The following is a 13,799-nucleotide window of genomic DNA, read 5'->3' on the forward strand; positions in this document are numbered from 1 at the left end:
ATTTGATTAACTTTGAAAATTAATGGGAGAAATATTTCAGAATAAGAGAATGAGATTGACTTTTTTGTAAAATAAAAATTATTAAAAATTCAGAACTGTAAAATGTCATCAAAATGAAAAAAAATCTTAGTTGTCCTGTAAATATTATGATTGAGTGAATGGCTCAGTAATGTATCATTCACTGAAATTCTACCTCCACAAATGGCACAATGTTTTAAAGCATGCTTGGGATACTAAGCTGTGCAAACCAGAGGGGTCCCAAATTTGAAGTATAGTCTTGTGTTGAGTTAACCATTTTAGTGAGTGCATTGTAATTGCCTCTGTTGGTCCAAGCACAGGATGGTAATATCACTCAGCTGGTGATGTTTCCTGCTAAACATTCCAAGGCTGTTTTTTATGAAATGTGTTCCATGCTCAATGACATAGAGATTCTCCCATGCAAGGAATTTAGTTCTTCATTCCACATGGCTTTCGATCCATTTGTTTAATAGAAAGCAAATTATGGGAAGTGCACTCCCAAAATGTATTCCTGGTGGGCAAGTCTGTAATGATCCTTTCATTGTTATACATGGAAAAAAACACTTTGGTGAAGTATTAAAGGGCTTCTACTGCTCTTGGAACTGTACACTAAGATGAATCGCCACCTTAATTGTGTATTTTTAATTGGAATTAAAAATACCAAATCAAACCCTATACAATGGGGAGAACATTTACACTAGATTAACTATATGTAAAATAGCCCATTAAGTAGTTAATGCACTGTGCCTGTAAAGGGGAACTATAGCTTATAGTGCTGTACTCATGTGATTTGCTCTTTTAAATTAACAGCTGGAAACCAAAAGGGGGCTTTAACTCCAACGTTTAAAGCTAAAGATGAGCCTAAATCTGATTACCGGTTTGGTAATGAATCCGCAGCAATGCAGGAGCCTCCTGAGAAATCAAAGAAGATGACTGAAGTTACTGCTGCTTCAGAAATGTTCAGCCAGGATATGTCTTGTAAGGTGGCATCAGAGCTGCTGTTCAAACTGTCAGGTACTCCCCTCAAATCATCTGTTGGTTTTAAATGTATCAGTTAATTTTTACAGTGATGAATAACTTGTTTATTTTTGGTTTTGAACAGATTTGTTTAGACATGTTGTAGAACATCAGGGTTGTGGTTATCCTTTTGTATCATAGAGCTGGGTGGCTGCAACTCTGAGCTTTGATTCTCTCCCCACCTAAGCCATGTTGACAAGTTGAATGACTGCTATCTTTCCAGGCGAAAGGATGTGAGGAGGAAAAGGAATGGATAGTCATACTTGGATAGCAACTGGTGTCTTCAAGGGAATGGTTACCAAAAAAAGACATTGATAGTCTGAAGCATTATTTTTCAATTATAAGGTGTCCAGCCTAGTGGGGGGGAAAAAAGGAAAAATTACTAAGAAACAGGAGACTTATCTAGAAAAAGGTGTTTTTATTTTACTATATCACTCATGTTATCATAGTTCATTTTTTTTGTTTCTTCCCATGCTCTGTCCATCGATTAGGCTCTGTCTGCAGATTTGCATTGCCACTTGATTAGGTTTTCAAAAGTTTAATAAAATGGACACCTCCAAAACAGTTTACCATATTGATAAGAAGCAACAAATTGCATTGGAGTTTTCATCAAATATGGTTTAGTTTGGCAAAAGATTCTGTTAGGAATGACCATTTTTGAGCTTCCTGTGTCGATGCTAAGAAGTAGCAATTAGTAACTCTCCACTGGTTGGAACCATACCTAGCACAAAGGAAGATGGTTATGGTTATTGGGAGGTTAATCATCTCTGCTCCAGGGCATCACTACAGGAGTTTATCAGGGTAGTGTCCGAGGCCCAACCATCTTCATCTGCTTCGTTAAGGACCTTCCCTCCATCATAACGTCAGAAGTGAGAATGTTCGCTGATGGCAAGGTCCAACCCCATTCGCAACTCCTCAGAAACTGAAGGAGCTCATCTCAAGATGCAGCAAAACCTAGACAACGTTCAACCATGGGCTGATAAGTGGCAAGTAACATTCGCACTGCACAAGTGTCAGGCAATGATCATCTCCAATTAGAAAAAAATGAGTCATTTCTCCTTGGCGTTCAACAGCATTATCATTGTTGAATCATAGAATCCCTACAGTGCAGAAGGAGGCCATTCGGCCCATTGAGACTGTACTGACTTTCACCCAGGCCCTATTCCCATACCCCCATGTATTTACCCCACTAATCCCCTAACCTATATATCTCGGGACACTAAGGGGCAATTTAGCACGGACAATCAACCTAACCTGCACATCTTTTGACTGTGGGAGGAAGCTGGAGCACCCTGAGGAAACCAACGCAGACACAGGGATACATGCAAACTTCGCACAGACAGTGACCCAAGCCGAAATTGAACCCAGGTCCCTGGTGCTGTGAGGCAGCAGTGCTAACCACTGTGCCACCGTGCCGTTGTGGGGATAAGACAGAAAAGTTGAGTTGAGGATAATATCAGATTAGCCATAATCTCATTGAATGGTGGAGAGGCTTGATGGGCCAAATGGCCTACTTCTGCTCCTACGTCTTATGGCCTTATGGTGATTCAGAAGATTGAGAGATATGGAATAAGAGCAATGAAAAAAGGAGGATGAAGTTTGGAGATTTTCTCATTATCCAGCACTAAAGTCTCACCAGTGGCCATGACCTCAGTGATTTCAATTCCTGACTTGGCCAGCAGAAAACCCACGCTGACGCAGGGAGAATCTGGAAACTCCACACAGATAGTGACCTGAGGCCAGGATTGAACCCGGGTTCCTGGAGCTGTGAGGCAGCAGAGCTAACCACTGTGCCACCATGCCGATCTAGAATCCTCAGAGAATCCCTACAGTGCAGAAGGAGGCCATTCAGCCCATCGAGTCTGCACCGACCACAATCCCACCTTATTCCCACAACCCCACATATTTACCTTGCTAATCCCCTTGACACTAGGATCAATTTAGCATGGCCAGTCAACCTAACCCGTACATCTTTGGACTGTGGGAGGAAGCCGGAGCACCTGGAGGAAACCCACGCAAACACGGGGAAAACGTGCAAACTCCACACAGACAGTGACTCGAGGTCAGAATTGAATCCAGGTCCCTGGCACTGAGAGGCAGCAGTGCTAATCACTGTGCCACCGTGCCGTCCCTCTGGTCTCTAATATGTTTGAATAGCCATTGCCACTCAGAATCTTAGAACACTTTGTCACAAGTTTTTTCCAGGAGAGCAACCTGTGGTCAACTGGGTCTATGGCGACTTTGCCTTTGCACTATGCTATTATATTTGTTGTGGTCATTTGGCCCTATTTTAACTGTATACAAGTGGAAGGATTTTAAATAAGTTAAAATTTCACTCATTCTGTGGCACCACACATAAGAACATAAGAACTAGGAGCAGGAGTAGGCCATCTGGCCCCTTGAGCCTGCTCTGCCATTCAAGAAGGTCATGGCTGATCTTTTTGTGGACTCAGCTCCACTTATCCACCCGCTCACCATAACCCTTAATTCCTTTACTGTTCAAAAATTTATCTATCCTTGCCTTAAAAACAGTCAATGAGGTAGCCTCTACTGCTTCACTGGGCAGGGAATTCCACAGGTTCACAACCCTTTGTGTGAAGAAGTTCCTCCTCAACTCAGTCCTAAATCTGCTTCCCCTTATTTTGAGGCTATGCTCCCTAGTTCTAGTTTTACCCGCCAGTGGAAACAACTTCCCTGCTTCTATCTTATCTATTCCCTTCATAATCTTGTTTGTTTCTATAAGATCTCCCCTCATTCTTCTGAATTCCAATGAGTATAGCCCCAGTCTACTCAGTCTCTCCTCACAAGCCAACCCTCTCAACTCCGGAATCAATCTAGTGAATCTCCTCTGCACCCCCTCCAGTGCCAGTATATCCTTTCTCAAGTAAGGAGACCAAAACTGTACACAGTACTCCAGGTGTGGCCTCACCAGCACCTTATACAGCTGCAACATGACCTCGCTATTTTTAAACTCCATCCCTCGAGCAATGAAGGACAAAATTCCATTTGCCTTCTTAATTACCTGCTGCACCTGCAAACCAACTCCTTGAGATTCCTGCACAAGGACACCAGGTCCCTCTGCACAGCAGCATGCTGCAATTTTTTACCATTTAAACAATAGTCTGTTTTGCTGTTATTCCTACCAAAATGGATGACCTCACATTTACCAACATTGTACTCCATCTGCCAGACCCTCGCCTGCTCACTTAGACTATCTATATCCCTTTGCAGACTTTCAGCATCCTCTGCACACTTTGCTCTGCCACCCATCTTAGTGTCATCTGCGAATTTTGACACACTACACTTGGTCCCCCACTCCAAATCATCTATGTAAATTTTATTACTTCATGCTCTAATAAAACTCAACTTTACTTGCATTTTCAAAGTTTCAACTTTTCTCATTCGCTTAACTATAAGAATGTTAGGTCATAAACCTAAGAGTGAACAGCATACAGTTAAATGTATTGTGGCACATAATTTTTTCTGTTTCTTTTTAGTTGGCTAGGCAAGGTGCATGCTCATTTTTCTTTGGCCTGAGAAGTGTTCATAGCACATGTGCAAAGGGTTTTTTTAGATTCTGATGGCAAGGCGTGCTTTCATGAACCTTAGTCTTTATGTAACAGAGAAGTGCATTTATTTGATTACAAGTTGACCTTGCAATCAAGTTGCAGTTGCTCAAGGCATGAACAAAAATGGCAGAAAATAGATTATTTCAGTATATTTAGTGTGAATTTCCTTATTCCTTTGCGCTTCATGTTAATCATTGTATTAATTCTTCAACCTCATTACTTGCTCACTTTGTTGGTACGTGCCTTTTGGAATATTGGGTTAACTGCCATTTGTTATTAAGTAGAGTTCTGATATAGATTCTATATTTAATTGAGTGTTCCACATTGAGTGGTGTATGAAATAGTGGATTATATTGGTCTCAAAAATGTGTTAATAGAATGCAGTGTTATGGGAAGAGACGAGAGAAACTGGGATTTTTTTCCATAGTTCAGAGAAGGTAATGGAAGTTTAGGTAGTTTGATAAACAGGAGTCAGCAGAGGCTTAGTGGAAAGGTTTTCACAATTGTTGTATATCTTGAATATTCACTTATGATTCTGCTGGGAATAGCGATTAGAAGAAATGTTTCCCTTGATTAATCTTGTAGTTGCTTCCAACACAAAAGGTAAAGCCATAGAGGTTTACAGCATGGAAGCAGACCTTTCAGCCCAACTTGTCCATGCTGCCCAGTTTTTACCACTGAGCTAGTCCCAGTTGCCTGCATTTGGTCCATATTCCTCTTTACCTATCTTACCCATGTAACTGTCTAAATGCTTTTTAAAACTCAAAATTGTACCTTCCTCTACCACCACCTCTGGCAGCTCATTCCAGACACTCACCACCCTCTATGTGAAAAAATTGCCTCTCTGGACCCTTTTGTATCTCTCCCTTCTCACCTTAAATCTATGCCCTCTAGTTTTAGACTCCCTTGCCTTTGGGAAAAGATGTTGACTATCTAGCTGATCGATGTCCCTCATTATTTTATACACCTCAATAAGATCATCCCTAAGCCTCCAGTGCTCCAGGGAAAAAAGTCCCAGTCTATCCAGCCTCTCCTTATAACTCAAACCATCAAGTCCCAGTAGCATCTTAGTAAATCTTTGCATGCTGACTGTCCCTAACCAGGCCTGCTTCACCTTGCACTGCTCATTCCTGCAAATTTTGTTCTGAATAAATGGATCTGCAACCAGCAGATTAGTAAGGATAAGGTCAAGTAGGTTTTTCCCTCTTGTTGATTCTCTTGCATCTGTCTTCAGAACTTGCCCAACTCAGTATTGGTGCTATTTGATGATAGACATTGAAGTCCTCCACTCAAAGTACATTGTGTGTCCCCCAACCCTGCTTCTTCCAAGTGGTATTCAACATGGGCACATATCTCTTTTGGAATATTGGGTTAACTGCCATTTATTATTAAGTACTGTATTCTGATATGGATTCTAAATTTAATTGCATGTTCCACATTGAGTGGTGTATGAAATAGTGGATTATATTGGTCTCAAAAATGTGTTAATAGAATACAGTGAGGGATTCTGTTATGGGAAGAGACTAGAGAAACTGGGATTTTTTCCATAGTTCAGAGAAGGTAAGTTTAGGTAGAGGTGGATCTCCAAGGAATTTTGATAAATAAGGAGAAACTTTCCACTGGCAGTAAATAAACAGAGGAGTCAGAATTAAAATAAGTGGAAAAAGTAGTGAGTTGTTGAGATGCTCTGCCTGAAGGATGGAAACAGATTAATAGTTTCATAACAAAATTGGATATGTCCTTGAAAAGGAAAAATTTGTAGAGACATGGGCAAAGAGCTGGAGAATGTGACTAATTAGATAACTCTTCCAAAGAGCTGGCATTGGCACAATGGACTGAATGGCTTCCAGTATTCTGTGATTTGACAATGTTCTTCAAGCCTGTTGAAAGTGAAGTGTTGCTGAGAGTGATGTTGCTTGGACAAGATTCTCTGTATACTTACAACTATGTCTTTCTTTCTCCATCTAACCACAGCTGAAAACAAAAAGCAATTAGGAACACAGGTAGTTACAATTAAAGAGGAACCAATGGATCTGAAAATACCTGAACCTACGAGCTCACCATTTCCTGGTCGTGTGTTTAACTGCAAGGCAGTAAAAAATGAAAGTTCACAGAATTCCCCTGAAATTATACCTCTCACAGAAATTAAACTTTTCACTCAAGACATATCCGTGAAAATGGCATCAGAGCTTCTTTATCAACTCTCAGGTATTTGTGCTGCTGTTTCGCAAATATGTATATTCTGTATCAAAGTAATAATGTATTCACAAACAGTAATTTCTAACTTGCAGCCTTAATTTATAAGAAACATGCTTTTTGAGCTCTCTTCAGTTTGATATTGCATTGCAGCAATAATACAACAATTTCTGTATGCAGTTATGTCCGAAAAAGAAAATTTGTTAGGAAAACAATTGCAGCAGTCACTAAACACAGTACCGATTGAAACCCAAGAGCCCACTTCTGAGGTTTTTCACTGATTCATGTCAATAAAACTGCTTAAATGCTTAGCTGGTCTGAAGGTTTTCACGTGTTATTCATATCTAATAGCATCCACCTTTTAAATTACATAAATTTTAACACCTGATCCTTACTCATGCAACTCTATAGACACGATTATTTATTCAGGCTCCCCTAAGAATTGTGGCTTGTTGTACAATACCTTCTCTGATAGGTAATATGATTTTTTTTCACTTATTGCTGGTTGTTGTATCATGTGAATGATTTTGTGTACTGACTATACACCACAACGTTTCCTCCCTGTCCCTGAGTTCTTTCAGGCAGGTTACAGGTTGAAACAAACTTGAACCACACCCAAACAGGTTTTGGCATCTTTAGGAGAGAAAAGGGGAAAGGTCAACTTTGTCTTTCTGAAACTGTGGGGAAAGAGAGGGGGAGAGGCAGGAACATTGACAGAATGTGTCCTTGAACTTATTTCTATTTCCATCTGTCCCAGGAAGACCATGGGATGAAACTTTAATTTACCCAGCATTTTGTTTCATTTTTGTGGCTGCTTTTGCTTGTGTTTGTGAGATTTGCTGGCACTCGTCTTGTGGGAAGGTGCATGTTGGGAGTGTATTAAGTAAGTGAGAGTGAAAATGGGTCAAAGTCGAGGAGTTAACAGTTACAAAGTCCTGGAAATTGAGTTGTTGACTGTAAAACTTAGTGTCTGCTAAATGTGCGTAGTATGATTAAGGTGGATAGGATGCTGAGTAGTTTTATATTATCGTGGTGCTGCATCAGATTGCTATCTGACCTGTAACTGACCTCAGTCCCTTGTGTAAGTTCGTTCTGCAAATAAAATCCATTTATCTTTTGTATAACCTCAGGCCATGTTTTGTAAGTTCTGCACCACCTTCTCTCACTGCTGTTCAGTAACTTATGTTCCTGGAATGCTGTCAAGGCAATAAATTACCTCCGTTCTTGTAGAACGGGAAACATCATTATTACAAATATGACAGGGCAGAATATTCCAATGGGGAATCTGTTGTAATAGCTCATCGATGGATGTGCATTAAGTTATTTGAGCTGTTATTTGTGGATTAGGCTATCTTTAGTGAACTATGTTTGACCTGTAGGTTTGGCAAACAAATCTTGTAGCTATGGAATCGGGTACTGCTTCACTTCTGCAATTAACACCAATTCATGTTAATTCTTAGTCCAGGACTTATGTTTTTCTATATGCCCCTCCTAATTAAGACTTCTTTTTATTGGGCCTCTAGAAAGCAACCTAAGTGTACCATTCTCCTGTATTTACAATTCAACAGTGCACCCAGTTTCTGTTGGAACTGGCATCAGAATGGAACTTGATATACTGTACACTTGCAAACTTGTAACATTTAGAACCAGCATGCATGTATTAAGTCTCATTGCATTATTACATGGATTTACTGTACTGTCGAACAGTACTTGGATCCAGGAAGACTGAATGAAGTGTGCAACAAGCTAAGGATTTAATCCTCAAAAGTTTTTTTTCATTCAAAACAGAAATGTTGTTCTCATATCAAATCAGCTACCTGCCAACTTAGTACGAGCTAAATCACTGTGATGGAACCTTTGATGCCAAGCAGTTCGCTCTCATTAATTACTGCAGAGGTACAAGTGAGAAGATTCTGAATGCATTAAAAGCCATTCAAATAAACAGACTGGTGGGTGGTGCGGCAATGATTACTGTTTACAACTTTGCCAGAGCATCCAGATATCCTTCAACACAGGGATGCTCGGGGCATGGACATCATTAACTACTGCAGTAAACAGTTGGAGAGATGGGTAAAACTCTACCTTGAGTTGTACTCAAGGAAGAACAAGGCAACTGAGGAAGCTGTTGACACTATAGAAAGCACTGGTTTTGGCATAACCCACAATGAAGGAGTTTAGCAAAACTACTGACAGCTTCAGGTGCTGATATTATCCCACCATAACTCATTAAGCGTGGAAAATCAATACTCCTGTAGCATCAGCACAAACTTTTCTGTCTCTGCTTGAGGGAGGGGCCACTGCCCCTGAATAAGTGTGATGCACAGATAGAGTCATAGAGTTAGAGGTTTACAGCATGGAAACAGGCCCTTCGATCCAGCTTGTCCATTCCGCCCAGTTTTTACCACTTAGCTAGTCCCAATTGCCCGCATTTGGCCCATATCCCTATATACCCATCTTACCCATGTAACTGTCTAAATGCTTCTTAAAAAATAAAATTGTACCCGCCTCTACTACTGTCTCTGGCAACTAGTTCCAGACATTCACCACCCTCTGAGTGAAAGAAATACCCCTCTGGACCCTTTTGTACCTCTCCCCTCTCACCTTAAACCCCTGCCCTCTGGTTTTAGACTCCCCTACTTTTGGGAGAAGATGTTGACTCTCTACCTTATCTATGCCCCTCATTATTTTATAGACCTCTATAATATCAGCCCTAAGCTTCCTATGATCCAGGGAAAAAAAGTCCCAGTCTATCTAGCCTCTCCTTATAATTCAAACCATCAAGTACTAGGTAGCATTCTAGTAAATCTGTTCTGTACTCTTTCTAGTTTAATAATATCCTTTCTATAATAGTGACCAGAACTGTACACAGTATTCCAAGTGTGGCCGTGTTAATTTCTTGTACAAATTCAACAAGACATCCCAACTCCTGTATTTAATGTTCTGACCAATGAAACCAAGCATGTCAAATGTCTTCTTCACCACCCTGTCCATGTTTGATTTATTTTCCTTACACTGCAATTATGGGAATTTTAAAAAGAAATGGATCAAAGGATTGTTGTTCAAGTCTACAGCAGTCTTCTGTCTCAAAAGACAATGGTTGGAGCTGTGGTGGGCAACTGTGTTCAGCATTGCCTGGTGTAGTTCAGAGGCTCCACTCTAGCATGGCAGTCTCAAAGAACAAAGAACAATACAGCACAGGAACAGGCCCTTCGGCCCTCCAAGCCCGTGCCGCTCCCTGGTCCAAAATAGACCATTCTTTTGTATCCCTCCATTCCCACTCCGTTCATATGGCTGTCTAGATAAGTCTTAAACGTTCCCAGTGTGTCCGCCTCCACCACCTTGCCTGGCAGCGCATTCCAGGACCCCACCACCCTCTGTGTAAAATATGTCCTTCTGATATCTGTGTTAAACTTCCCCCCCCTTCATCTTGAACCTATGACCCCTCGTGAACGTCACCACCAACCTGGGGAAAAGCTTCCCACCGTTCACCCTATCTATGCCTTTCATAATTTTATACACCTCTATTAAGTCTCCCCTCATCCTCCGTCTTTCCAGGGAGAACAACCCCAGTTTACCCAATCTCTCCTCATAACTAAGCCCCTCCATACCAGGCAACATCCTGGTAAACCTCCTCTGTACTCTCTCCAAAGCCTCCACGTCCTTCTGGTAGTGTGGCGACCAGAACTGGACGCAGTATTCCAAATGCTGCGTCTCTGTTGCGTTTGCTGCAGAGCAAGACAGTGGGTTGAGAAGGTGCATGATTCATTGGCTCTGTTTTTCTCTGGGCACCTCTTGTGTTGATTGCTGCACCAAGTAACAGGTTGCTGAGGATTATGGAGCCTAGATATGTGAAGCTATCATCATCTCCAGCATCACATTGTCAGTGCTGATAGATGGCATTATAGCAGTGTCCTGGACCATGACATTTCTGTTCCTGATGCTCAAACCATACTTTAAGGCCATAGGAGTGTCTGTCCATTTGTCGCTGAAGGTTTTGGCATAGAGCAACTCTTTGATGAGAACTTGGCACACCTTTGTCTTAGATATGAGAACAAGAAAAAGCCATTGCAACAACGATAAGATCCCTGCTGAGGATCATGGGAAAAGTATTCACACTTATTGCCTTTATCAGACTGTAGATCCTGGTTTAGTATATGTACCCCAAATCCCAGTATGGTTTCAGAATTGGAAGATCTACAATTGACAATCATGTTAGTAAAGCAGCTGTAGGAGAATTATTGTGAACAAAGGAGACCATGATATATTGCTTTGATCTCACTAAAGCATTCAACCATGTGAGCAGAGGGATTTTAGTGACAAAGTTAGCTTGGAGAAATTGGGGTTGGAGGAAAGAATATTAAGCAGAGATCTGTTAGAGGTGTGCATGATTATGGCAGATTTTGAAAAGGTAGCTGAAAGCTGTTCCCATTAGCTGATGGTTCTCGTGTTCCCTCTCTCCTCAGCCAGCTGGTAGCAGCCTGCAGTAAGATGCTGCAACTCTGACAGCCCAGGCTGATGTACAGTTGCGGCCATGCAGACATTTTAAGAAAAAGCAAAGAAATCCAGCGATAGAGACATGAGCAGAGCAACTGCTGATCCAGTAGCCACCAGGCCTCTGTACAGGGTGCAATTCTGGAGGAGGGGAAGTCACGTTGGCTCTATTCTCTCTCCACAGATACTAAAATTAAAGTTTATTGATTAGTCACAAGTAGGCTTACATTAACACTGCACTGAAGTTACTGTGAAAATCCCCTAGTCACCACACTCCGGCGCCTGTTCGGGTACACTGGGGGAGAATTTAGCATGGCCAATGCACTTGACCAGCAAGTCTTTCGAACTGTGGGAGGAAACTGGAGCATCCGGAGGAAACCCATGCCAACACGGGGAGAGCATGCAGTCTATGCACAGACAGTGACCCAAGCCGGGAACCGAACCTGGGTCCCTAGTGCTGTGAGGCAGCAGTGCTAGCCACTGTGCCCGATGCTGTCAAACCTGTTGAGGTTTTCAGTATTTTCTGTTTTTGTTTCAGATTCCAGCATCCGCAGTATTTTGCCTTGAGCTCAAAATCCTATTTGCTGTTTCTGCAATCCTAATTAGGGAACCACTGTACTGTGTGAAAGCAAGTGTTAGGATAAGAAATAGTTAACAAGTAATTAAGTTAGTAATTAGAGATTAATCGATTAAGTGCATCACTGGATGCATATAAAGGGGAAACCACTGAAAATCTGGGGAGAGCGTTTATGTAAGATCTGTATGGAAGAAGTAAAGAATTTATTTTCTTTTTTACCAACTAACTAGTGGTTTTGCAGTGGTAGCAGAGAATGATTGCTGTTTGTAAGTAAAAGATTAGAAACTAAGCTTTCTTCAGACTAAAGACTGTATTTGGAGTTAATTTTAAGCAAGTGATTTGGAGTCTTTTTGGAAAATGGCTGATTCAAAATGTAGAATATCAGGATTTTTTACCTGTTTTCTGAGCCTCAACCTTATGATCAGTGGGAGAGTGAAGTATCCAGGTGGACACTGGTTACATCTTTACTGAAGAAAAAAATGGAATAGCCTTGGCTTTTTCGCTATCGCATGAAAAAATAATAAGATGCAATGTATTTTTGGAGTTAGAGTCGTGGCATTTGGACACAGATGAAAGTTGTGACATTACATTTTATGGATAAAATTTATCAAAAGGATGACTGATCAAGTGTTTATGAAATGTGGTCAGATTATGACAAATCTAGAAAGTTGGAGGATGCTTCCATAGAAGGTTACATAATGGAATTCAGTAGGCTATGCAAGATTGGGGAATTTCAAGACAGAGGTTTTGCAATCAGTGCCAGCATTTAAGTATGCAGTATGGACAGATTTTTCAAAATTTGTGGAAAAATATGCAATGCTAGAACAGATGTCAGAGTTCTTAAAAAAAATTCCACAGAAAACATTTCTTTCCAGCAGTGTTCATGGCACAAATGGGCCACTTGGCGATAACTCAGAAAATGGAGGATACAATGTTAACTGTGTGGCGAGACCATCTATATTCAGGACGCAAGCATCAGTATGGAAGGAGAATTGTAACTAAAAATAATAAAAACAAACATTTTAACAATTGTGACAGGCAATAGAATTGGAGACTTAACAAAAGAATGAACCCCAGAAATACCCAGGGTGTGATCTATTGATGTTTAGTTGCAATTTAAAATATCCTTGCACAATGAATTGTCCTAAACAATATATGTTCAAAATTAAATATGAGACGGAAAACTCTGATGAAGAAGATGGAGATATCGATGAAAGAGGAGGGTTAATTGCAAGTAGTTTCAGCCAGGTGATAAGTGTATTGTTTGCAGAGTCCTTCAGTTGTACTTTGTTTGACAGTGGATGCACGTCAACAGTGTGTGGAATAACTGGAACATTATCTAGATTGCTGAAGTCGTAAGGATTGGAAAAAACTTAAGGAATTTGAGAGTTCCACCAGTTTCAGATTTGGGGATGCTAACACTGAAATTTTTAAAAAGAGTAGTGATTCCCTGTAAGATAGCCAGAGTCCATCATTTTATCAGCATGGATGTAGTGTCCATATTGAGTAGGCCATCGATGGAAAAAGTGCAAATGAAGCTAGACGTGGAAAATAATAAGGCCACTGTATTTGGAAAGCCTGTGTATTTACTGTTTAACAACACCAGGTTAAAGTCCAACAGTATATTTGGTAGCAAAAGCCACGAGCTTTCGGAGCGCTGCTCCTTAATCAGGTGAGTGGGATTTCACTCGCTCACCTGATGGAGTAGCGCTCCGAAAGCTAGTGGCTTTTGCTACCAAATAAACCTGTTGGACTTTAACCTGGTGTTGTGAGACTTCTTACTGTGTTTACCCCAGTTCAATGCTGGCATCGCCACATCATATTTATTGTTTACACAATCTGGATGCTTTTGTATTCCTTTTAATGAAACCTAACTTTTCTCGTGCTATTAATATCCAGATGTAGGAATTTAAAAGCTAACTGTGTTAAAG

General features: G+C 40.9%; 1 protein-coding gene across 5 annotated transcripts in view; it reads left to right on the forward strand.

Annotated features, from left to right (window-relative positions):
- The window catches only part of znf827 (zinc finger protein 827), a 198,923-nt gene that overhangs the window by 46,620 nt on the left and 138,504 nt on the right, over positions 1-13,799 (forward strand). For all 5 annotated transcript variants that reach the window (XM_078212202.1, XM_078212193.1, XM_078212220.1 and 2 more), the window contains exons 5-6: positions 829-1,032; positions 6,579-6,812. In XM_078212202.1, the coding sequence (XP_078068328.1) occupies positions 829-1,032; positions 6,579-6,812 (438 nt within the window). The remainder of the gene's footprint in view (positions 1-828; positions 1,033-6,578; positions 6,813-13,799) is intronic.

The sequence above is a fragment of the Mustelus asterias genome, chromosome 1 (assembly GCF_964213995.1).
Source record: "Mustelus asterias chromosome 1, sMusAst1.hap1.1, whole genome shotgun sequence".
Taxonomy (NCBI): Eukaryota; Metazoa; Chordata; class Chondrichthyes; order Carcharhiniformes; family Triakidae; genus Mustelus; species Mustelus asterias.